The sequence below is a fragment of the Melanostigma gelatinosum genome (genome assembly GCF_949748355.1).
Source record: "Melanostigma gelatinosum genome assembly, chromosome: 4".
NCBI classification, from domain to species: Eukaryota; Metazoa; Chordata; class Actinopteri; order Perciformes; family Zoarcidae; genus Melanostigma; species Melanostigma gelatinosum.
In genome coordinates this window covers 24,945,693-24,971,140 of record NC_136637.1, presented here as the reverse complement: position 1 = coordinate 24,971,140, position 25,448 = coordinate 24,945,693, and the positions used below count along the sequence as shown (strand labels likewise).

The following is a 25,448-nucleotide window of genomic DNA, read 5'->3' as shown; positions in this document are numbered from 1 at the left end:
ATGAGCCTGTCATTTAATAACCGGTTTGTGTTTATCTAACATTATGATTCTGTCTCCTCTCCCCTTCTCCCCCACACCCCATTTCAAAATAAAAGCTAAATGAAACAAAATAATGTCATCACGCCGACTTGTTCGCTTCCTTGTGTATACTCATGCAACAAGGATGTAGCTTGTTAAAAACGTTTTAGGCGTTTTACTTTCTGGTAAAAATCCATTGTCTTCTTGTACAGGGAACTCCCTGTACAAGAAGACAATGGATTTTTACTTCCTGGCTCGCCTAAAAGTCTGTCATCTTTTTGGGAACCACACCTTCCCTGTACAAGAAGACAATGGATTTTTACTTCCTGGCTCGCCTAAAAGTCTGTCATCTTTTTGGGAACCACACCTTTTGTTATTCTCAAAAAACAATCGTAGCATTGTATCAATGACACACAGACCAGGAAAACATAATTGCAATGCCAGGCAACATCTTGGATTTGACATTGTGGCCTGTAAATGATGACAATCTGGACTTTAAACACCTGTAGTGTGTGCATTAGGCTGATACAACTGCATCCACCTTACTGTTAGGCTCTATACTCAAAAATATAATATTCCTTTATTTGTAAGCAACTAGCAGAGGCCATTAGATATTCTGCTCTGCAGTTCTGTATGCTGAATTCTCCTAGTGCTCGTATAATTGTTGGAATGCTGTTAAGCATTCCAACAATTCCCCCCAACATTCCTGTTTCTTTCTTCCACTGTTTCTTCCGTCCCCCCCCATTTTTCGTTGCAACTCTTCTTCTTCATTTTTTAAGCTACAGAAACCGTTCAACTATCAAAATGTTCAGCTCCTTCAGCGCATCTCTGCTATGACTTTCTATTTCTAACCTTTAAACTTTTTGAATTATTAAGCTTTCAGCAACTTTATTTTTGAATGGGATGTCTATGGAGAAGATTTTCAAATCCTCTTAAACTTCTTCAACTTTCAAATCCTTCAACTTCCTCATACTTTCAGCTACAGACACCATTTCAACTTTCAAATGTTGAGAAAACCCTGAACTATTGCCGCATAATTCAGCTTTCCGATATCTTTTAAACTTTTTGAACTGCAGCAATTTAACTTGTCTGATTTTTCAGCCCTTTTCTGACTTTATTATGGGTGTGTATTGCGCAGTTTAGAGTGCGTGATGTCACCGCTAGAGTGAAGAGCAGCTTGAGATTCTTGTGAAAAAAACATTTGTGTTTTGCCACTGTGTCCACAATCTTCACTCTTCATGCATACTTTCTGGATGTAAAAGTAGCTAATAGTGTCCTTGTCGTAGAAAAATTACTGTGGAATCCCACAGATTTCCACATTTGACACAGAAGCCGTTAATTGAGAGGAAAACCAACTTTCTGCCCCATAGAGACCGATGTTAAATTTTGCTTCAAAAACATCTTCCACAGAACACGGTACCCCATTTCTATATCTTTCCCCCCTCCACACACACACACGCCATTTTAAAATAAAAGCCCCACAGAATGAATCCTAACTGAAATGCTTGTGATGAGCCTGTCATTTAATAACCGGTTTGTGTTTATCTAACATTATGATTCTGTCTCCTCTCCCCTTCTCGCCCACACCCCACACCCCACACCCCAATTCAAAATAAAAGCCCCAGAGAGTGAATTCTAACTGAACTGCTTGTGATGAAGCCTGTCATTTAATAACCTCTGTTTATGTGTGTCAAACATGATGATTATGTCTCCTCTCCCCCTCCCTCCCCCACCCAGCCCCACCCTTTCAAAATAAAAGCCTCATGGATTAACTGTATTTAAACGTTTAGCTCAAAATTAGCTCAAAAACTTTTTTGTTGAAATAATGAATGCTCTTACTATTACTGCGACAACTACTACTACTGCTAATATTTCTAGTATTACTACTACTACTACTACTACTTCAACTTTTGCTGTTGCTACTATTACTACTACTGCTACTGCTATTACTGCTACCATAAATATTATTACTACCACCACTGCTATTACTACCACTACCACTACTATTATTACTTATACCACAACTGCTAACACTGCTATTCCTGCTACTACCAGTACTAATAACCAGTACTAATACTACTACAGCTATTAGTACGACTGCTACTCGTACTACTCCTACTGCTACTTCAAAAACTGACTTTACTATTACTACTACTACTACTACTTATTTGAAATGGATCGAGTTAAAATATTGAGTCACAGAAAACAAAAAAAAACCACTCAATAATACTGAATTACGTGTAGTAGGCTATATACTTTAATATGTTGTGGCAGCCGGAGGGGCAACCTCAGAGGAGAAGTGGTAGAGGGACGATATTGCCTGACATGGAGGCGGAGCCCCCATGTCAGGGAGTGGAAAAGAGCGCCAAACCACCATCAGCCCAACAAGCAACACCTGAGGAGGAGAGACGAGGGAGCGACCACACCCTATCAGAGGAGGAGGAGGGGACTATAAAAGGGCCCCGGACACAGGAAACTAGGAGAGAGTAGGAGTGGAAGGAGACGGAGAAAAAGCAAACCCATTGGAGACAACTGCCTTACCCCTTGATCACCCTGGAACGTCTGACTACCCGCCCGGCTCCCGACCCCTGCCTGTACGACTACCCTGCTCCTGCCCGCGCCCTGGACCGTATGAGGAATACCCGTTGTGCACCGAACCGTGGAAGTGAACACCGACCATCCCTCTGGAAAGCGGACAGTGTATTGTTGAGTGTCTATCCTACCTCTATCCACTCTCTATATTCAGTAAAAACCTCACTTGCACCATTTATCTACCGACTGGTTGTGTTTATTGGTCCGTGTTGTCGTGAAACCCCCTTGCCACCCCGGGGGCTGTCACAATTTGGTGGAGAATGTGGGCACAGTCCGGTTCTGGCAACACTGACCGATAGACCGACCGACCCAGTAAGCATGGCCACCCCGGTGCCATTTCAAGAGCTGCTAGCGGGGCTAATCGCTAGCAACCAGGAAACCCAAAAACGCCACGAACAAGCCATGCAAGTACAAATGCAAATCCTCCAAGCACAGCAGCAACAACAATACCAACAGCAAGTACACATGGAGAAGTATATGGAGGTACAAACCGAACGCGCGGAGGCGATGCAAAGCGAAATCAAGGGCATGTTACAGACACAACAGGAGCAACGTACCGTGGAGAAAGCCAACCCAGCGCGCTTCCTTCTCAAGCAGACGGCAGCTGACGATGTTGAAGTGTTTTTTCAGATATTCCAGACAACGGCACTCCGGGAAAAATGGCCAGAAGAGCACTGGGCTGAGTTGATAGCCCCCTTTTTGATCAACGAAACGCAAGTAACGTATCAGGACTTAGAGCGCGCTGGAAAAGTTGACTTCCGGGTGTTGAAAGCGGAAGCGTTACAGCGATGCGGGGTCACGCTGTTAATAAAGGCACAACGATTTCATGAATGGACATATGACACCTCCCTTTCTCCGCGAGCCCAGATGCATGAGATCAAGAGGATTACGACGGCCTGGCTGCACGCAGAGCCAACCGAGGTGTCGCCCACCGATCGTGTCGTCATGGACAAATTCCTTAGATCCCTCCCGTATGAGGCAAAAAAATTGGCCGGCCAGAGAAACCCCCGCAACCTCGAGGAACTGGTAGAGATCATGGAGGGTTACCACGCAGCACAAGCGTTAGTGCGTGGGGGAAGAAACCCGAAAGTGGAGGGGTCCACCCGCAAAGAAAAGATGAGAACGGAGGAAACTACCTATGTGTCTCCCTCCTTTCCCCCAGGCTTTCCCCGACGTCGGCCGGCGTTTGGACCGGAAGAGAGGAGGTGCTACCACTGCGGCGAGATCGGGCACATCGCCTGGGAATGTCCTCACCGCCAGGACGCACCCATGCCCACGGCCAGTGAGGGGAGTCGCCCATGCGGACTGATTACCGGATGCTGGGCCACTCACGAGGACCACATGCCCCTCACCCCGGTCAAAGTAAACGGCCGCGACGCCTCCGCGATGGTGGACTCCGGGAGCGCTATTACCTTGGTGAGACCTACGTTTGCTCAGTACCCGCTCCTAACCGGCACCCGAGCGGTCACGTGCATCCATGGGGAGACCCGCGAATACCCCACCACCGCCCTCGAGATATACACGACGAGGGGTAGATACGTCGGCACTGCAGGAGTAGTGGAAGGACTCCCCGTAGAGGTGCTGGTCGGCCGAGACCTGCCCGTGTTCCAGGAGCTGTGGCGCAGCCTGGTGGTGAAACCAGGTACGACCCCTCACCGAAAGTACAAGAAGAAAGCCCTCTGTGGGCTGGGGGAGGAGATCTCCACCGATCCCCTATCGGAAGGAGTCGCCAGTGCCGTGGCCCGGGCGTTGGTGGAGGCCACCCAACCCAACCCCGAGGACGTATATGCCACAGCCGTCGAGAACGACGGACCCTCCAGCCCCAGTGAGCCCGAAGGAGAGGCGCCGCCCATCCCCGAGGAGGCAGATACCCCCTCCCTCGAAGAAGAGGAGCTGGCCGGGCTGTTTCCCCAGGACCCGGAGGAGCCCATCTTACCCGGGCCCCTCACAGGGAGGTTTGGGACGGCCCAGTTGGAGGACCCCAACCTAGCCCACGCCCTTCGGCAGGTGGCCGCCGTAGACGGACGACCACTGGACGGGGTAAGAGACCTCCCTCCCACACATTTCTCCATTTATAACGGGCTCCTCTACCAGGTAGTAATAAGGGACGGGGCCCCCCTCAGGTTGTTACTGGTACCCCGTCCTTTCATACCCTCTGTCCTCCAGTTAGCCCACTCCCATATCCTAGGTGCCCATCTAGGAGTGGAGAAAACCCTGGAAAGGGTGAGGGCCAGGTTCCACTGGCCCGGAATAAAAAAGGCCGTGGAGGATTACTGCCGGAGCTGCCCCGAATGTCAACAAGTGGCCCCACAACCCCATCACAGAAACCCGCTGGTGCCCCTGCCGATCATCACCGTCCCCTTCAGCAGGATCGGGATGGACCTAGTGGGGCCACTACCCAAGACCAACCGGGGACACAGGTACATCCTGGTGATAGTGGATTACGCCACCCGGTATCCCGAAGCCATTCCCCTACGCTCTATGGCCACCAAGGGCATTGCAAGGGAGCTGGTGATGTTGTTTTCCAGGGTCGGAATACCGGAGGAGATTCTCACCGACCAAGGAACCCCGTTCATGTCTAGGATCATGAAGGATCTGTGTGGCATGCTGAAGGTGACCCAACTGAGGACGTCGGTGTATCACCCCCAAACGGACGGACTAGTAGAACGATTCAACCAGACACTGGAAAAAATGTTGAAAAAAACCATGGACCAGGACGGGAAGAATTGGGACCAACTGCTACCCTTCCTGATGTTCTCCATCAGAGAGGTGCCCCAGGCATCTACCGGATTCTCGCCCTTCGAGCTCCTGTACGGTCGACGACCCCGGGGGCTACTCGACCTGGCCAAAGAAGCCTGGGAACACCAACCCTCCCCCTACCGCACCATGGTGGACCACGTCGAGGAGATGAGGGTGAGGATGGCATCCCTCTGGCCCATCGTCCGAGAACACATGGCCGAGGCACAGGCGGCCCAAGCCCGCGTGTACAACCGGGGAACCCAACCCCGAGTGTTTAACCCAGGGGATCGGGTGTTGGTCCTGGTACCCACGGCGGAATGTAAGTTTCTAGCCCGATGGAGGGGGCCGTATGAAGTGATGGAGAAATTGGGGCCGGTAAACTACCGAGTCCGGCAACCAGGTCGGAGGCACCCGACGAAGGTTTATCATGTGAACCTGCTCAAGAAATGGGTGCGTAGGGATGCCATGCTCTGTTTCTCTCTCTCTACCCTCCCAGGAAAAACGGAGCCAGTCGAGGTACCCGTGGGAGAAGAGTTGACCCCCCGGCAGAAGCAGGACGTCCGGGAAATGGTGGATCGGTTCCGGGACGTGTTCTCCCCGGACCCCGGATACACCACACTGGTGCAACACCGGATAATCACCGAGCCCGGGAAGAAGGTGAAGCTAAGGCCGTACCGCATCCCCGAAGCCCGCCGGGGGGCGATAGAGAGGGAGGTACAGAGTATGCTGGAGGCCGACATCATCGAACCCTCGACGAGCGAGTGGTGCAGCCCTATAGTGTTGGTTCCGAAACCCGATGGCTCAGTCAGGTTCTGCAATGACTTTAGGCAGCTCAACGCCATCTCAAAATTCGATGCCTACCCGATGCCCCGGGTGGACGAGATGATAGAGCGCATCGGGAGGGCCAGATACATAACCACCCTCGACTTGACTAAAGGCTACTGGCAAGTGGCAGTAGCCCCCGAAGACAGGGAAAAAACGGCCTTCACTACTCCCATGGGACTGTACCACTATAAGAGGCTGCCGTTCGGTCTCCACGGAGCCCCCCCCACGTACCAGAGACTGATGGACCAGGTACTACGTCCCCATCGAGAATACGCGGCAGCCTATCTGGACGACATCGTCGTGCACGGGGAGGAATGGGGGGCTCACCTCCAAAGACTGGAAGCCGTCCTGAAAGCTCTGCGAGGGGCGGGGCTGACAGCCAACCCCAAGAAATGTCGCCTCGGCCTCCGGGAAGCTGACTACCTGGGGTACACCATCGGCCGCGGCTGCGTCAAGCCCCAGGTAGGGAAAGTCGAGGCGATCCGGGAATGGCCCCGCCCCCGCACAAAGAAACAGGTACGAGCATTCATTGGGCTAGCTAGCTACTATCGACGGTTTGTTCCCCAGTTCTCTGCTCTTGCAGCACCCCTGACGGACCTAACAAAAAACCGGCTGCCAGATCGGATCGTATGGACGGCAGAGACCGAGGACGCCTTCGAGAAGCTGAAGGAAGTACTCTGTTCTGAACCAGTGCTGGTGACCCCGGACTTTACGCAACCGTTGGTGGTACAGACGGATGCCTCCGAGACCGGGGTGGGTGCCGTCCTGTCCCAGCTGAGGGATGGAGAGGAGCACCCGATCACATACGTAAGCAGAAAATTATTACCGAGAGAAACGAGATACGCCACGGTCGAGAAGGAATGTTTGGCCATCAAATGGGCTCTGGGGGAGTTGAGATATTATCTGCTGGGACGACACTTTACCCTGGTCACGGACCACGCCCCCCTGGTATGGATGTCCCGTTCAAAAGACAATAACGCCCGGGTCACCCGCTGGTTTTTATCCCTTCAACCGTATGCTTTCTCTGTTGTCCACAGATCCGGGGCCGCTCATGGAAACGCGGACGCCCTGTCAAGACGGGACGCCCTAGGTTCCTGGAGCAGTCCTCCCCCCAGGTCGGATTTAAGGGGGGGGGTATGTGGCAGCCGGAGGGGCAACCTCAGAGGAGAAGTGGTAGAGGGACGATATTGCCTGACATGGAGGCGGAGCCCCCATGTCAGGGAGTGGAAAAGAGCGCCAAACCACCATCAGCCCAACAAGCAACACCTGAGGAGGAGAGACGAGGGAGCGACCACACCCTATCAGAGGAGGAGGAGGGGACTATAAAAGGGCCCCGGACACAGGAAACTAGGAGAGAGTAGGAGTGGAAGGAGACGGAGAAAAAGCAAACCCATTGGAGACAACTGCCTTACCCCTTGATCACCCTGGAACGTCTGACTACCCGCCCGGCTCCCGACCCCTGCCTGTACGACTACCCTGCTCCTGCCCGCGCCCTGGACCGTATGAGGAATACCCGTTGTGCACCGAACCGTGGAAGTGAACACCGACCATCCCTCTGGAAAGCGGACAGTGTATTGTTGAGTGTCTATCCTACCTCTATCCACTCTCTATATTCAGTAAAAACCTCACTTGCACCATTTATCTACCGACTGGTTGTGTTTATTGGTCCGTGTTGTCGTGAAACCCCCTTGCCACCCCGGGGGCTGTCACAATGTACTTTCCATATTAGTATTCACACACAGGCCCACCTTGGTTATAGGTTTTGAGAGTAGTGACTAAGACCAGGATGGGGCAGCAGAGACTGACAATGATTCACAATAACCGGGTGATCCAAGAGCTGCAGGGTCCAATTCTCATATAGTATCAACAAAGTAAGACCAAGTAAGAAGAATGTTTCTATCTGTGACAGCTGCAGCCAAAGGGACTCAACCTGGATGTTCCCTGAATAATAATTGCACATCTCCAAGCGTTATCCCCTTTTAATGACATCATATCTAAAATGTTAAATATTTCATGCATTTTAAAGTAAGATTAGATTAGAAATGGGACAGGTAATTTGTATGACACACTGACATCTGAAAAGTGATGTCTCTCTCAGTGCTCTGTCGATAAAAGTAATGGGAGCTCAGGTAGCCAAAGGCCAGGCATTAAGAAGGGATCGACTTCCCCGGGACCGATCACGTGTTGATGTGGCGGAATCAGTGCCGGTGGCACACGGAGAGAAGCAGGATCACATTATTGCCAAATGCAATACGATAAATGAAGAGCCATTTGTCTTAGGCATAGGACAGTGGCTTTAAACCTTTTATGGCCTAGGGATTTGCATCCTCCAGAGATCCGCTAATGTGTCTGGTTGTGAAACATTGTATAACAAAAAAGAAAAGGATGGAGAAATGGATGATGGTATATGTAGAAATGTAAAAGATTGTTTATCAGTCCTACTGTATGTTTCTGTCATAATTTGTGATGTATTTTTTGAACTTCTGTTCATCACTTCTGATGCAGTTGGCTTTGATGCTATTAATAGAATGATACCACAGCCAGATGGACCTTATTTGGAAACATAGTGCCTGCTGTTGTGTGCATTCCCACATTTTTAGAAGTGAATAACAATAATACATTTTATAAATTCTTAGGTAACATAAGACCGGTAATAGTAACAAAGAGAAACAAATAACCTGCAATATAAAACATCAATGAAATCCATAATAAAACATACAAAAATCAAAAGAGCATAAGTCAGCGAATGGTGTTGGTGTGTGTTGGGGACCGTGTTATCTACCTTTGTCTAAGCCGAATTGGGCTGAACTATACTGCTATCACATGTCACCAGTTGAGCAAAGCCTTTGTTCATTGCCAGCAGAAGGAAGGTTCACTAATCCTGCAAGGACTGAACAAGGACAGTGACACATTCCATAGGTGAATTGTGTTCCAACTGTTATTTTGCCTTTCTCCACTTTCTGAAACAAAAGAGAATTTCTCTCTGTGCTGCAGTTGTCCTTTTGCAGTTTGCAAAGTGAGTGAGTTTTTATGATTAGAGGCAGAAGGCGATGTTCTCAACACAATCACCCTTTGTCTTTTTCCTTCAGCGCTTACAATTGCTGCAACAGCAATCAGCCCTGCTGACTCCGAAAAATTGAAATCCCCCCAAGTCCCACCATTAAAAGGAAGCGATTAGGTAACGCTGTACAGCAGTAGCATCACCGCATAAACGGGCAGCAGAGATACACTCAATGATCGGAGGTCTTTTTTACCCACCGATAAACACAACAATTCTGAGAAACATTGGGTAACAGGAAATTGCATCTGTGATTGGTTGGGATGCCAGCCGATGAGTCAATGATCCGTCTGTAAGCGGAGGCAATTTGCAAAGAGAATGAAGATTTTATTTTTTATCTCCTGGGCCTGAAAATGCAGGAAATGAAGGCTGTTTCTACCCTTCTGTTGCCCTCTTTTTTTAAAAGATGTGTCACAGCTGCTGTGCACAGTATTTGTCTGGACTGGAGGATACAATAACATCCACCACACCACCGCCTCCACCTTTGTTTTCTGCAAGTGCATTCGAGTTTTGTATTGGTATTAGCAGTTGGATTGATGCGTACTGTTTAAGAGGTTAATATCACCTGTTTAATAGAAATAGGTCCAGCGCTGTCTTGCTTATATTGAGTCACATGACTGTACATCACTCTGACATAAGAAACCAATCAGCCACTGAAAGTACATTTACAGAATTGCTCATATTGAGGTATTTCTACCCTGCCAACAAGACGATTCTGATGAAAACAATTTATAATTTTGCACATTTTTCCATTAAACTGACTAAGAGAAAAGTCACTATTAGTATATATATCTTTATCTTGTGTGATAAAACACACTGAACCAAAGCTCCATTGTAGTCGATCCTCCGACACGTACAGCGCAGACATGGTTCATGTTGTACCCACCGGTACCTGCGCTTAGTTTCATATACTGACATCTGGAGGCAACCACTCTTGAAATTGGAGACATTATAACGTGTAAAAAACAACAGCTGTCGGCTCAGCAACCAGGTGCAAACAATGCAGATCATTTCATACTTGTATTGAATGTGGCCCTGCAGACAGACGTCTTCAAGTTAATTCCAATTCGATTTGTTTTTTACACAGACATTGTTCATGCGTGTGTGTTTTGAGATACGTTCAAGACCTCGGGGACACCCTTTAATCAAAATACACAGACCGCAAGCCACCCAATCCTCTGAATTCACGGCGATGATTCGCATTGTGAGGCGCTGCTCCTCAGTGACGCAGATAATTTGGTGATTAGAATTAGTCTGCCAATGATATGCTCATATGGAAAACAGAGAAATGATGAATGTTACATAGTGCATTATGTTTTGGAAACATCGTAGTTTCATATGAAGATGTACCTTATTAACAGATCTAAACAGAGTGCAGTGAGTCATCCGATATTTTCATCATTTTCTCAGCTACAAACTTAGTGACTGTAACAAGAGCCGAAGGAAATGACGGTGTGGTCTCCATTTTAGCAACCCCACACAAGTGAGTATGTAAGACTGAATTAAAAATGCTATTGATCGCTGTCAAACCAACAAATGAGCTGGCTCCATAATAGGTTCTATTTCAGCTGGTGTACTCAGAAGCTTGGATCAGTTGATGACCTTTAACTGAGTCAGAGGCTAAATGAAAGACGAAAGGTGGTCAAAACATTTGATCTAAGAATTTCCTTTTATGGTTTAATTACATGCATTGTTGATAATATGTTGTGCTACTGAACACTGGACGCTACCCTCACGTCCGTGAGCTAGGACAAGCCCATCCAAAAAGTGGCGTTCAATTGAAATGTTTTTAGAGGGAAAAACTATCCAGTATTTCATAAAAAAAAGCTTTGTTTTTAAAATATATCCAGAATCGTTTTCATTGTATTATATTATATTATGAAACTGTAGCTTGTTTCAAATGAGTTTCCCTTGCTTAATATTGTATGGTATCATAATTATTCCAATTGCTTTGTGTGATCTTGTATCTCATTATATATGAATCCCTGAACAAAGCCAATTTGTCCAAAAATACATTTGTTTAAACTTGTGTAAATCTGGGCCAAGAACATAAAAGGAAAAGACGTGCTGTTCCCACAGTAGCTACCCTGATTTTTCTTGCATACTTCCCTGTCCTTAAATGGGATGTCCCCAAATCATCTTGAATGACAAAGAAAATGGTGATGCGTTATCATTAACACCCTTTGAAGAACTATATAATCTTTAGCGGGACGCAATAAAATGACAAAACAACAAGATGAGGCAGCGACTTTAAATGGTTCCTCAATATCTCAAGAACATCTTTTTTGAAACACTGTCACCTCCCTCAGAACACCAAGACTTCACCTGACCTACAAAAGTCACTCACGAAAAACACTTAACTCGTGTTGACATTTAAAATGAATATCATCAGCCAGTGAATCACTGCCAGCAAAGTGAAATGTCCTTTCATGCATGTGTCACTCAAGAGATCTAAGAAATAGCGTAGATGTGAGAAAGTCCACTGAAGTTGTGTTTCTGTATTTAATTTCTTATAACGATGAGCATTACAGTTTTTCTCAATTGCTAAAACACTAAAACCCATTGGCTGAACAAAGTTCTCAGTTGCCTGAACTCATTTAGCTAATTGTGCAGTCTGTTGTCAATACCTTAAACTATTAGTAGCAGTAGTAGTAGTACTAGTAGCAGTCGTACTAATAGCTGTCGTAGTATGAGTACTGGTAGTAGCATGAATAGCAGTAGTAGCAGTTGTCGTATAAGTAATAGTCGTAGTGGTAGTAATAGCAGTAGTGGTAGTGATAATATTGATGGTAGCAGTAATAGCACTAGTAATAGTAGCAACAGCAAAAGTTGTAGTAGAAGTAGTAGCAGCAGTAGTCGTAGTAATACTAGAAATATTAGCAGCAGTAGTAGTTGTCGCAGTATTTGTAAGAGCATTCATTATTTCAACAAAAAAGCCGAATTTTGAGTTTAATGTTTACATACAGTTAATCCATGGGGCTTTTATTTTGAAAGGGTGGGGCTGGGTGGGGGAGGGAGGGGTAGAGGAGACATAATCATAATGTTTGACACACATAAACAGAGGTTATTAAATGACAGGCTTCATCACAAGCAGTTCAGTTAGAATTCACTCTCTGGGGCTTTTATTTTGAAATGGGGTGTGGGGGAGAAGGGGAGAGGAGACAGAATCATAATGTTAGATAAACACAAACCGGTTATTAAATGACAGACTCATCACAAGAATTTCAGTTAGGATTTATCAACATCACTAATTGGCTTAATCGCGAACAGCTGTGTGCCTGAAGCCATTTGAAAATATTCTCCATAGAGATCCTATTGAAAAAATAAAAAGCTTAATAATTCAAAAAGTTTAAAGGTTAGAAATATAAAAAGTCATAGCAGACCTCTGGTGAAAGAGCTGAAGATTTTGAAAGTTGAATGGTTTCTGTTAGATAAACACAAACCGGTTATTAACCGGTTATCCCTGAATATCAATGCAGAGTGTCAGTGAACAGATATAAAGCAGTAGTGTGTTCACGTGAACGGAGCAGCTTAGAAGCATTTAACGGTGACGTCATGGCGAGCGGAGGAACGTCAGAAGCCGCGGCGTCATTTAAGTCGCAAGTTTGGGAACATTTTGTCTTCCCTGTAACGTATAATGACGGATGAGGGTGGTGGACGAAAGCGTTACGGTATGTAGGCGTTATTTAAAGAGAGACACATGACAACGGAAAAATATCGGCATGTCAGCGACGGCGGAGTGATTCTTAGTCCGGTGCTGTAGACACGCCCCCTCTGTGAGAGTCACACAGACACACACCTGGGGCAGGTGCTGTAGACACGCCCCCTCTGTGAGAGTCACGCACACACACACACACACCTGGTTCAGGTGCTGACAGAAGTAACAGAGTGGAAGCTAGACAGGCCCAATAATATTCCAGTCACCACAGAAAGGTCTACCCTCTCCGCAGACAATGGAGATATTCTCATCTTTTTGAAAATAATATCACAGTAATGGTAAACATTGTGTATTTGAATGACATAACCTGACAGGAAGTAAACACAGACCCAAGTTGTTGCTGAGCAGTTCAGTTCAGTGTAAACAGTGGAAGCTAGCCCACTGGCTGTTTCTTTCTTTCAATATTGATGAAAGGACGAGGATATCAACATACCTCATGTTGCACTTAAACTTAACAGAATTCTTGAATGTATTATTTTTATTTATTTATTTCATTTTGTTTCAAATTGGACATCTTCAATATTTTTGTTTTCATGGAAGACTATAGCCCAAAGTTATTTGCTTTAAGTGTTCTTGAGGTTCTTCAATTAATAAATGGAACGCAAAGTTATATTTGTCTCCTCCCCTTTTCTTTGTTGATCCGAACTGTGACTCCTGAACCGTGATCCGAACCGAACCGTGAGGTTTGTGATCCGTGACACCCCTAGTGTTAAGTGTATAACTACCATCTCATGAACCCCCAGTGAACCCTGAGACTGAGGGTTGGGCTGGGAACATGAGTTGTTTAGGACCATGAGGAGCGCAGTGTCGAGTGAGCCCGCCCCCTTAACGGAGCGTATGGGAGAAGAGTAGTGGAGCGTCGTTTTCTTCTTTTTTTTTGTCACTGCTGCGCGCCGATCTGCTGCCGCTCAAGTGTTGCATGCTGAAGAGTCCCGACGCTCTGTTAGGGAGCTTTTAAGAGGACGATAGGGTGAAGGTTGGAATTCCGAGGGGCAGTGAAGATGGAGATACGAGTGGTAATTATGAATGAGACATCACTGTAATGTTTATTTGTGGGGAGCGTTTAGTGTTTTCTCATAAGTGAGTTACAGGGTGAGCTGTCATTATATTGTGTACTATGATCTCATTTTAATGTTGATCATTTAAATAATCTTTAACTGATCTGATTCCGATAAGACAATCATGTAGGAGCGCACATGTTTAAAGATCTTTTTTTTTCCTGCAAGAGGGGAAAGTAATCAGTAATGCTGAGATCGAAAAGTGGCCAATGGTATACCCCTGTTGTTCCGCGGTATGTGCCTATCCCATGATATGCCACTGTGTTCAGTGGTATGTGTATCCCAGAGTGGTACCTATCCCTTGAGTGGTATGCCACTCCCTTTGATGTATCCTATTTCGTCCGACTTTAATGACAAAGTTACACATTGGCAATAATATCAGTTTCAGGGCACATCAGCAAAAACTAAATGACTTTATTGTCATTTAACAAGCCTTTCATATATCCGAACAAGAAAATGGATAAGATAAAATAGATACATTGCTATATGTAAGATGCTGTGTTGCACTACTTTGTCAATAAAGTCAGAACAAATACATTTCCGGCATCACTGTTCGTGAATGAAACTAATTTGCATTAAATGTGCATATGCGTCAAGAGACGGCACTGGTGTGTCTGACAGTGGTCTAACACTTTCCAGCAGCACCTGCCTTCAGCAAACGGTATGTACCTACTTATAGAGTGTCATTCTATACCACCATACCACGATATATATATATATATATATATGTCATACCACTGAAATTAATGGCATACCACTCTGATTCAACGGCATATACCACTAATATGAACTTTCAACGGTATACTGTTAGAAAAGGAGTGGCATACCACTCCAGGCATCGGTATTTACCACTGAACAGAGTGGCAAAGCTGAGGTTCCATCTGCAGCCTTGCATGAGGAAAAGAGCAGCTGCAATTACTGCGTTGCCCCTGCTTTCAAAGCTGACGTTTAATTAGTGGTGATCTTCTTGATCAAAAAAAGAAAAAAGAAAGTGTAGCTCTCATCCTGAAGCTGATTTTTGAAATCGAATGCTCTGACTTGATGTTGTTTCTATGCTCTTATTTTGTATCTTAACGTCTGTCATGTCTCTCTCTGCAGCTCCATGGGGTCAGTGGCATCATCTTCGTCACCATGGTTACCAGTTTTCTGTTGGTGTACAACTACAGCGGCTCTGGTGACGGATCATATCCCTCACCGTCACTATCGTTACACCGTTTAGATGGTCCTGTTCCATCCATGAAAAAGCCAGACAGACCGCAGCCACTCCCAACACTTGCGGGGTACACAGGTGTCATGGATCATAAGGTAATTATGCACCATCTGTGCACTGTGATCTGTCTCCTTCTGCTATTTCATGATGCACTGCACAGTGATGTCTAATATAGCTATACGTAAGAGCTAGGGAGGCCAGATGGAAAAGGGAAATCTGTATGATAATACATTTCAGTAAACAGGGCACGAAGGCCATTTTATGGTATTTGTCTTGTTTGAAAAGAACCAAAGCTCAACTTCAATAAATAATGCAACTCCAACATGGCCGACAGCTAAACTGTGACGTCACACGAGACCACTCTATAGGAACCGGTTCCATATTGGCACCGAGATTCGGTACCCAACCCTAATGCTAACACACTTAATTATGCCGATGAACATCGGTATGGTATAGCATTGTCGTGGTGAGCACTTTAGTGTGTAGTCTTGTCTTTTCATTGCCTCTGAGAATACGTCATGCTGTCATTTTTAAAACCTTCCAAAAAAAAAAAAGTGATTCCATATGGGAAATGTAATGGCTTGATAAGACTATACTCTGGATTAAAAACCAATCTGATCTCTAACCTTTCATCTATACAGCCTCTGAAGATGCACTGCAGGACTTGTGCCCTGGTGAGCAGCTCTGGCCAGCTAACCGGGAGCAGGAGAGGTGAGGAAATCGACAGCTCTGAGTGCGTAATCCGTATGAACGATGCTCCCAGTATAAGATATGAGCAGGACGTTGGGCGACGCACAAGCCTGCGTGTCGTAGCTCACGCCAGCCTGCAGATGGTCCTGTTGAGACAGCAGGAGCTGCTCAATGTGAGCCAAGACACAGTGTTCATCTTCTGGGGACCCAACAGCAGCATGAGACAGGATGGGAAAGGCGACATTTACAACAAACTCAGGCTGTTGAAACAGAAACTGCCCAAACTTAAAGTCTACACCACTTCTTGGATCAAAATGCTGAAGTTCGATGAACTGTATGAAAAGGAAACGGGGCTCAACAGGTAAACGTCCACAGAATCAGTCCTGTGTTTGAGTTTTTTTTTTTCTTCTTCACATATTTTAGTATACGAGCTCACAAAAGAATAAGTCAGAGCTCCAAACACCCACAGCATTATTAATAGGATTTAGATTAAAACGTGTCTATTATCTCTGAAAGGAGTTTAAGGGATTTGATTCATGCGAAGTTCACAGTTGACCCACTAATGCCGGGCTTAGGGAGACTATTGCAAAGCACTTTCTTATTATTATTATCAACCTTCAAACAAGCAGTCAGCGCCAAAATAAATGTCTTTCTCATTGATCTTTATTTTATTGCGTACAAGGCATAGAATCAAAGAAAGTCTTTCTTCAATCTTCTCATTTATTATTTCTGAAAAGATGATCAGACAAATTCTAGAATTATGAATTCAAAGCTTTAATCTTGTATCATTTGATCAGTTAGTCTCTTGGAAGGAGTCAGTACCACCAAACTATTTCCTCTATACGAGTGTGGAATTTGTAAATATGTGATTTCCTCTCTTCTTCCAGGATGCGTGCCAAGTCCTGGCTGACTACCGGCTGGTTCACCATGGCCATAGCCATAGAGCTGTGTGACAGCATCAACGTGTACGGCATGGTGCCACCTGATTTCTGCAGGTAAAACTCAGATTATTTTCTAATCCCAGAATTTAAATGCAATTTTAACTCAACTTTGCACACCAGTGGGAAAAAATAGCAAAATAGCAATACTATGTGCTATCTGTGAACTTAGCAGCTTGCTTAGCAGGCCACTCTGTCATTTTATACCAAAGGGATGAGAGCAAATTCACTTTGGGAAATGTCTCTTTAGCTGCTAAATGCGCCACTATGTTCACCAGCTGGACGCGAACTTTGTCTGTCTGCTGTTTGGTGCTGGGCAGAAATTGCGCAGTGGGTTTATAAAAGCTTTTTCGCTGCCAGTTGTGTCTGAAAGCAACACTGATGAGAACTGTGACACTCAATCAGAACAGTAAAGCTGAGGCCATAAAACCAAAACAAAGAGCTGAAAGACACAAAGCAGAAAGGAACTGCAGAGTCTGGCGATGAATCTCTTGGGGCTCACCACCACAAGTGACACCTTTCACATGCACAATGTCATTTGATTTATTGGCAATATAAAAATATTGATTATTGCAGCTTTAACTTTCTTAACCCAAAGGGAAATGTGTCTTGCAGTCAGGCGAAAAATAGAATATAAAATACAAAATAAAGTAAAAAAAAAAGGCATAAAACATGTTATGTAAATATGTAAAATCACAATCACATGATTTAAGGTCACACTTAATACAATGTACTTCAAGTTACAGCATAACATTAAATCATACGCGACTACGCGTACATCCAGCCATTATCTTCCAGTTCTGACCTCAAGTATTTAGCGTTGTGTTCCTAAGCATCCATTTCAATGTCCCACAATGAGACAGAACGTTCACGAGTCGTGATGAATGTTCTTAAGCCCACGAAACCTTCTTTTTGATTGTTTTTTCATCAATTATGTTTGACACTGAAACTCAGAAAACACAAAATCATTGACCACCTTTGAAAAAGAAACAATGTCCCTTTTCATTGTCAGTTTCCTAGCAACAGTGTTCACATGGCCTCAACGGCAATGATATTGTGTCCTTGACTTTTCAGGTCAAAATACTACCTCACTTCATTTGAAGGCATCGTGATAAAATATGTAACTTAAAACCAAACATTTTTCCCACATTTCACAAATGTATTATTAAATATATTTACTATTGTAGGGAAACAAAGTCAGGAAAACTCCACCAACCAACCAAGTAGTAGTATATGTTGTACTGTAAGAGATTTTTGTGGAATTCATTTGACAGTAACATTATTCACAAAAACTTCTGTTCAGTAGCTTATTTGTTAAATTATGCATCCAAGACACCAACGAATTCCTCATCCTCGGGACTTGTTAGATAGCCACTTCCTGTTTGAGCAAGTGGGGCAACTAGTGCATGAAGGTGGGTTGGGTTCGCTCTCTTCTGTTGCAGCGCCTTCAACTCCACACTGTGCGCTGACAACGAGGGAGCGTTTCCACATAAAAATCTTGTACATCTTAAATGGTGTCTTCAACTTGTGATGAGAATCGTTCATTTACACCCTGCAGAGTCTCTTATTGCCGTGCAGTCAGGCTGGTGAATTCGTGTGATTTCAGCACCAGTGGAAATGTTCATCTTGACATTTTTCCAAGAAAAACACATTTCACTTGATAGGTTAGAAATGCAAAGTACAGTCGTTTCATATTGCAAATAATTTGGCTGATAATGTTGTCACGTGGATCCACAACGGCATAAAGGACAGTTTGACAGGTTTAGATATTCAGAGAGAAATGCAGGCCAGATTGAAGTGACTCAGTCTTCCACTGAGCTTGGCGTGACCGTGAATATCAGAGGAATACGATGGTGAATAATGAACACATCTGTGAGCCCAGATTCTTCTGATCTTTCTTTTTTTCTTTGTTCCTCTCTCCATTTCTCCCCCGCTGTGACTCGCTCCCTCTCCCCCACCCTCGTCTCATAATCATCCCCATCCCTCCCTCGCTCCCTCTCTAACTTCCATGCTTTTTTCACGCTTTACTCCTCTCCTCGGCTCTCCCGTGTAGTTCCTCCTCTCATCCCTCTCTGCCGTATCATTACTACCAGCCCTCGGGGCCCAACGAGTGCTCCATATATCTCTCCAACGAGAGGAACCAATTAGGAAGACACCGCTACAACACGGAGAAGGCCGTGTTTGCGAACTGGGCTCGAACCCTCAACATCCACTTTCACCAGCCAGACTGGAAGCCGGCCGCCGTCACCGCCAGCGTGAACAGCTCCCTCGCTCCGGTTCCAGCTGGATCCTGAGATTCGCTCCAGGGACAATCCCCAGAAGAGTGGATGAATATTGTTGGGGTCTGACCAAATGGCTTCAACATGTGCTGTGGACAAAGAGAATCAGGCCTTCACTTTTTCAAGCAAAGGTTTCATCCTGATTTGTAGTTTGATGAGCGCAAACCTCCTCGGAAGGAATTTCACACTCGGGTGTGAATTCCCCCCCCCCCCCAAAAAAAACTATGGTTCCTGAAGTCACCTGAATGCACCGCTGCAATCTCATTGGCCGAGGGCCAAGAGACCCCAGGACCCCTGTGGTTCAACCACTGTTCTACAAAACCGCCTGCAGTACACACCTCAATGCTTTTTCCCTTCGACCTCGGTTGAGTTAGGGAGCACACAACGCTCTCTTCGCTCGGACCCCCCGTCTAGGCCACAGAAGATCCAGCTTTCCCCGCCAGCGCGACGCTGGCCACGAGGAAGCAACGGCCCTTCACCCCTCCTCAAACCCTGTCAGGTCACAAGCCATTTCGCTGGACGAAACAGCCGTGTTCCACGCTGAGTAAAGGCCCACTCCGCCCGCGATAACGAATCCGCTTCAGCGATCCGTTCTCCGCTTTTTGCTTTTCTTTTTCTTTTGTGCACACAAACCGGCACAGAGGAGCCCGACGAAGGCCCGCTCCTCTCGTGACCGAGGGTTCCCGGTAAGACGCGCAGACACGCCGTCAGCCGAAGTTAGATCATCCCCCCTGCAGCGAAGGCCATTCATTTATATGTTGATATTCCCGTGTTTTTGTGTGTTTAAGTTACTGTCGCGTGATATTGAGATATTGCGCAACTCCTTACGGAGCAGAGAAGCTCCGTTGCATTGTGTATTAACTGTTTGACTGTTGCTTTTGGGATTATTTGATTTGATTTTTGTTCTTGCTCTATTTCCTTGAATCGATTCTGTGAGTGAAGTGTGGAAACGCGACTATCGGGCATAAGTGTCGTCAGTTCGCGAAGCGACAACGGCAACTTGTGTGAGATACGATCGGCGATCCTCATTCTCACTACAACGCGACATCGCACACAGAAACTCTGATTCCTCTCTCTCCCCTTTTATTCCTCTTCTCACGTAACACACACAGCTCCTATCTCTGCCCCTGGGGAAACCCCGTTCAAACGATCGCCTCACAACACATGTGTGCATCGGCACACGTGATTACATACAGCAGTCTCGCCGCCATTTTGTCCGAGTCACTCGACTCCGCCATCTGGTGGTAGTTTAGCTGTAGTGTCTTAAGGCCCCTCCCCTTTTGTCCGCGTCACTCGACGCCGCCATCTTTGTAGTCTTTAGCAATAGCTGTAAGACTCCCCTTCCTTTTCACCCACAGACCCACACACACCCATACACACACACACACACACACACACAGACATACACCCTCATCCATTTTATTCATTCTTTCGTTTAGGCATATAAAATTGTATGATAACGTTTGTTGGTTGCAATGTTAATTGATTTGATAATTTATTATTTTGATTTAATAAACTCTGTTATACTTTAAGGAGCAGTCGTCTGTGATTACTTGTGCATATGTATTTGATAAGACTGTATGTAGTAGCCTGTGCTCGAACTTAAAACCTTCACTGTCACTGAATGTATAGTCATACGCAGACTATTGATATTATGAGTGACTACTAATTATGAGACTTAGTTTTATCGTTTGGTTATTGGTCCCTGTTCGCAGGGTGGTGCCCCGTTGTTATTAATAATCATTAATAATTGTTACATACATTAATAATTCTATTGATGTCAAGAATTCAGTTTCTTAAATGATGATAACCCAAACACGCTCCTTTAGATCCCAACAATATGTGTGTGGCTGGTTTCCAGATTCCCTCTCTGGACGACATGAATGCATGAGACAGCAGTGTGGGGCTGAGCTAGTGCTGGGCGGTATCACCAAAACTGTGTATCACGGTATTTTTTAAGATTCTGGCGGTTTCACGGTATTGTTTTTTCCTTGACTGTGTTTTTAAAGAGGTTTATCGTGGCTTACTCTACTGTCAGGAGTACATAGAATATAAAAACATTTTAATGTCATCTTGTATAAATTCTTTGCTTACTATAGGGTTTGCTCGTTTGTTCGTATAATGTTGGGGTAGCAGTTTGGCTGAAGTATTTTTGGCCCGAAATTATTTAGACTCCTGACATCAGTATTTATAAAATCCTGGTGACAGGATCCGAGCGGTAAAACGATTTCTCCTGTTACTGAAGCCAAATGTCTGAACAAGCCCTCCAAAGCAGCCTCTTCAGTGCTGACCAGCAGGCCTGCGCCTCTTCAGAATACAGAGGGGAGCTGCTTGTTAGCAAGGGATTACACTGTGCTGTCCAACCGTATCTCCAGAGTGAGCGGAGCAGCAAGACTATTGCAGAATTCACCAAGATCCATCCTGCAGAGGGGCCTAAAAAATAAAAAAGAAGACATTCACTGCTGCCTGCTCCCGTACACAGGTGGAATCTTAATGTTGTAATTCTCACAGGTGCTCTGAGAAAAGCTCATGCAGCGCTTGGGTATCACGCTAACTGGCTGCTCCTGCTCCTCAGGTAGAAAGGTTGGCTCTCGAACGCTTCAAAGGACAAGCTGGCTGCAAATGAGCCTTCCGTCGCTGTCTTAAACTCATGCTCGAGGCGACATCATGATTTTCATTCACCTTGGGAACCTGGGGAGACGAAGGTGGTTGGAGCCAGAGGGGGTGTCACCGGTATTTTAACAAAGTCTGCCTACTAGCAGCTCTTTATGCTAAGCTAAGCAAACCAGCTGCTGGCTTCAGCCCCATGTTTACCATGCAAATATGAGCGTGGAGTCAATTTTCCTCATCTAACTCTCAGACGCAATTTCTATACCTTTAAGCTGCAGCCCGTCGATACAAAACTGTTTGTGATTTTTAAGAAAGAAATCTGATAAAGAATGTAACGGTTCATAAAATCCACATTTTCAATTGATATCAAATAGTGATTTTATTTAGGATTTAATATGTTTTGCAGCATAAAGAAGTACAATGTGGCTTACATGTCCCTTTTTAGATCGTTATAACATTCAACGTATTCAGCAAAATACATTTGGGATTTCTGAATAATTTTCCAGCAACATTAAATCTGTTGTATAAAGTTGTGTCTGGTTATTTCGTTTAGCACACTATTGTACTGAATTGTGAGCCTTGTGCTGAATGGTACAATATGATATAAGAAATGATTTACTACTATTAAAGCAAGTCTCACTAATGCAGTGACGTTTTAAGGCAGAACAATGTTCCGGTGTTTAACACTTTTGCACATCTCTGTGTGTTTGGCTGTAAATAGAGCAGCAGGATGAACTCACACTTTCATCCCAGCAGTGCTAGTTATGACATTCTTTACACATACAGAACCACATACCTGCTGATAACAAACTGTCTGAGTTACACAACGGCTCATCTTGACATTCTTTACACATACAGGAACCACATACCTGCTGACAACAAACTGAGTTACACAACTGCTCGTCTTTATAAAGCAATGGTGAGGCTTTTATCAGAGAGCCTGCAAAATACCATCCTGTTTTAGAGATATGAATTTACGAATGAGCTCTCTCTGATTCACATTATTTCACCAAGTAATCTCTTTTTGCAAAACCTTTTTTTAAAGCCAGAATCCAATACAACAAATGATTAAACTGAACGTTTTTACAGTATTTAATCTAAATACAGACCTGTGACCTGAGGCTGCACTGACACCTGGTGGCCTTAAGTGTCTCAGCATTTTAGATTCGATTATATACTTTATTCATCCCCAACGAGAGATTTGTCAATTTTCTGTTCAGACTAACAACCTGGAACCTCTGATTTGGAAAATTTGTCAAGTATACAATATATATGCAACATAAGAGGTGCAGCAGTTTAGTAATGTGTAATAGTATAACAACTTCAAATGAAATCACATCAAGAAAGGCTTTGAAAGGTGACCAGAAAAGACCCATTTTACTGTAAAACTGTGGTTTGGAAACAGAGGGCTCAGTATATATAATACAATATAACAATGGTAATTTGTTTGTACTGAAGGTGCAATAAAAGAGGAAATGAATAAATGAAACTGACTTCTAATGATTCACAATAATATTTTATTACCCGGTATTGTTGTTGCACTATTGGCCCAGACATCTACAACCAGTGCTATTAAATGTGTTGCAGCAGTTGTTGTTCTTTTTATGTTTTAGGCAGAAAGACATTTTCCACAAAGCCCAGCGGCAGAGTCGTAAAAGACCATTGTCTTGTATCAGTCAGAGTGGCTGGTGGAACTGTCGTTCATCATTATGGAGAAGAACATAAGAGAGTAGTTTGCTAGCATAGCAGCTAAAGTAGCCACGAGGCGCTCGCTTCAGCCGGAGACGATGAGTCATTTACAGAAGTCTGTTGGTCAATGTGAACTATGTTGCATGAATAGCACACCACTTGAGTTAATGTTACAATATTTCTGTCAGTTTTTTAATTCATGGGCATTAAGTGGCATCTGTGTAAAGTGAGTTCAATAACTCAAATGACTAATATACACTTAAATATGTGTGTAAATACCTCTTGTTTTAGGGTCTATTGATGTTTTATGTGTCTGTAAAGTTACAGGGATTGTAAAAGCCTGAAAGATGAAAGAGATCTTTTAACCAAACCCAGCAGATGGAGACACAAAAACAAAGATGTTTCGCTCTGGTGTCAAAGAGCCACTTTGTTTGAACAAATTGTTGACCCATAAATTGAGTTAAGTGATCAAATGTGCCCCCACTCGCTTTAGTCCAGGGCAACAGTGTGAGGTGTTTCCATGATCCTCCTCACTAATAAAAGCTGTACGTCTCTCAAGGGACCAGCATGTTTGTTTTTCTCCAAGGGTCATTATGTTCTTTGAGAGCACTGAACCTGACGGTTCTGTCGGCTTAATGTTTAAACGACTCGCAGAAATCTGAGTCATTCTGCACACCTTGTGATGCAAAACACATTCCAGAGGAATCTGACAATCAAAATTTAGAGAAACTAGAAACCGTCCTGCAATGCAACCACACCATCACCAAATCGGGTCAGGGGTGTAAAGTCTGTGTGTGTGTGTGTGTGTGTGTGTGGGTGTGTGTGTGTGTGTGTGCATGCGTGCGTGTCCTTGCTCGGTTTGATCCCCGGTTTGTTCCCTACTGATTCAGAGAATCAAATGTCCGAAATAACCCCGCGATGACGGGATGCTTCGTCATTAACGGACAAGTCATAGTCAATGTAATTAACACAATGACAAGAACCAGTCACATAAAATGTCAAGCATGACAAATCAATCCAGCAACACTGCAGCGCTAGAGACGAGCCATTCATATTATTCATAACAAATACACGATAGACAAATGAACAGTTACTGCAGATGTAAAAAAAAACTAAAAACAGTTTGTCACTGACCGAATGCTGTTCACTTAAAGAGTTTAATCCCAGTACATCGTTTCAGTTCCAGTAAGAAGACCTTCTCATGGACGTTCGTTCGGCGAACACAGGTCAGGAGCTCCGTTTCCCTGCGAACGTGTTCGTTGATCTGTAGATCCACTCGAGTCTCTCCAAAAGTTTTCAAAAGCACTGTAGTGTCCTGCTGTGCTATGGCGTCCTCAGGTTAGCATAGCATAGCTCCAAACACCAAGATACTCAGTTAAAATTAAACACATTTCCAGCCATAAAATGTGCTGACATTCATACAAATCATTTTCCTGGCTGAGTCAGTCATTGAGTGTTAAAAAAAACAAAGCTAGGTAAAAAAAAAAAAAATCTACACCAAGCAAAATGCAAAAAAATGTCATAATTTCTTCCATATCTTACAATTTGAACTCTTACTACTCCTAAACTTTACCACCTTAAGTTTCGTTTCACAATAGTCACGTGCCAGCCCACTGACCAATCACAGCACACGCTGCACCTCACTGCAGAGCTGCACCTGAAAACTGAGCTGCACATAATGCTGACGTACTTGTAGGCCAGCTAGCAGGCTCTGGCACGTCAAAGAATACGCCCAACATGTCAAACTAAAGATCTGATTGGTTGAACACTATGACAATCAACAATATCGTCCCCATTCACTTAAACTGCAAAGGGATTCACTTGTGAGTCTGCAGGCCTGGGGCCTCTCTTCTTACCTAGAGACACAGAGGTGAAATCTGATTGGATAAAAGCTCTACTTAAAACAAGCTGCACTGGAAGCAGAGCAACTGAGGAAGACAGTAGCTGTGCAATGAGAAAATAAGATAATGCGAAAAATATTTTTATAAATTATCATACATGTAGTGTATTTAAGAAAAATGATT

At 44.7% G+C, this 25,448-nt stretch overlaps 1 protein-coding gene across 4 annotated transcripts in view; it reads left to right on the top strand.

Moving 5' to 3' along the window:
* Window positions 1-25,448, top strand: part of st6galnac5b (ST6 (alpha-N-acetyl-neuraminyl-2,3-beta-galactosyl-1,3)-N-acetylgalactosaminide alpha-2,6-sialyltransferase 5b) — a 41,093-nt gene that overhangs the window by 15,098 nt on the left and 547 nt on the right. For 2 of the 4 annotated variants that reach the window (XM_079267627.1, XM_079267626.1), the window contains exons 2-5: window positions 15,107-15,313; window positions 15,860-16,269; window positions 16,796-16,903; window positions 18,900-20,593. In XM_079267627.1, coding sequence (XP_079123753.1) covers window positions 15,140-15,313; window positions 15,860-16,269; window positions 16,796-16,903; window positions 18,900-19,140 — 933 coding nt within the window. In that variant the 5' untranslated portion in view covers window positions 15,107-15,139 and the 3' untranslated portion in view covers window positions 19,141-20,593. Of the gene's footprint in view, window positions 1-12,637; window positions 13,967-15,106; window positions 15,314-15,859; window positions 16,270-16,795; window positions 16,904-18,899; window positions 20,594-25,448 lie in introns of those variants that run through there. The other 2 variants (XM_079267625.1, XM_079267628.1) reach the window with 2 other exon arrangements.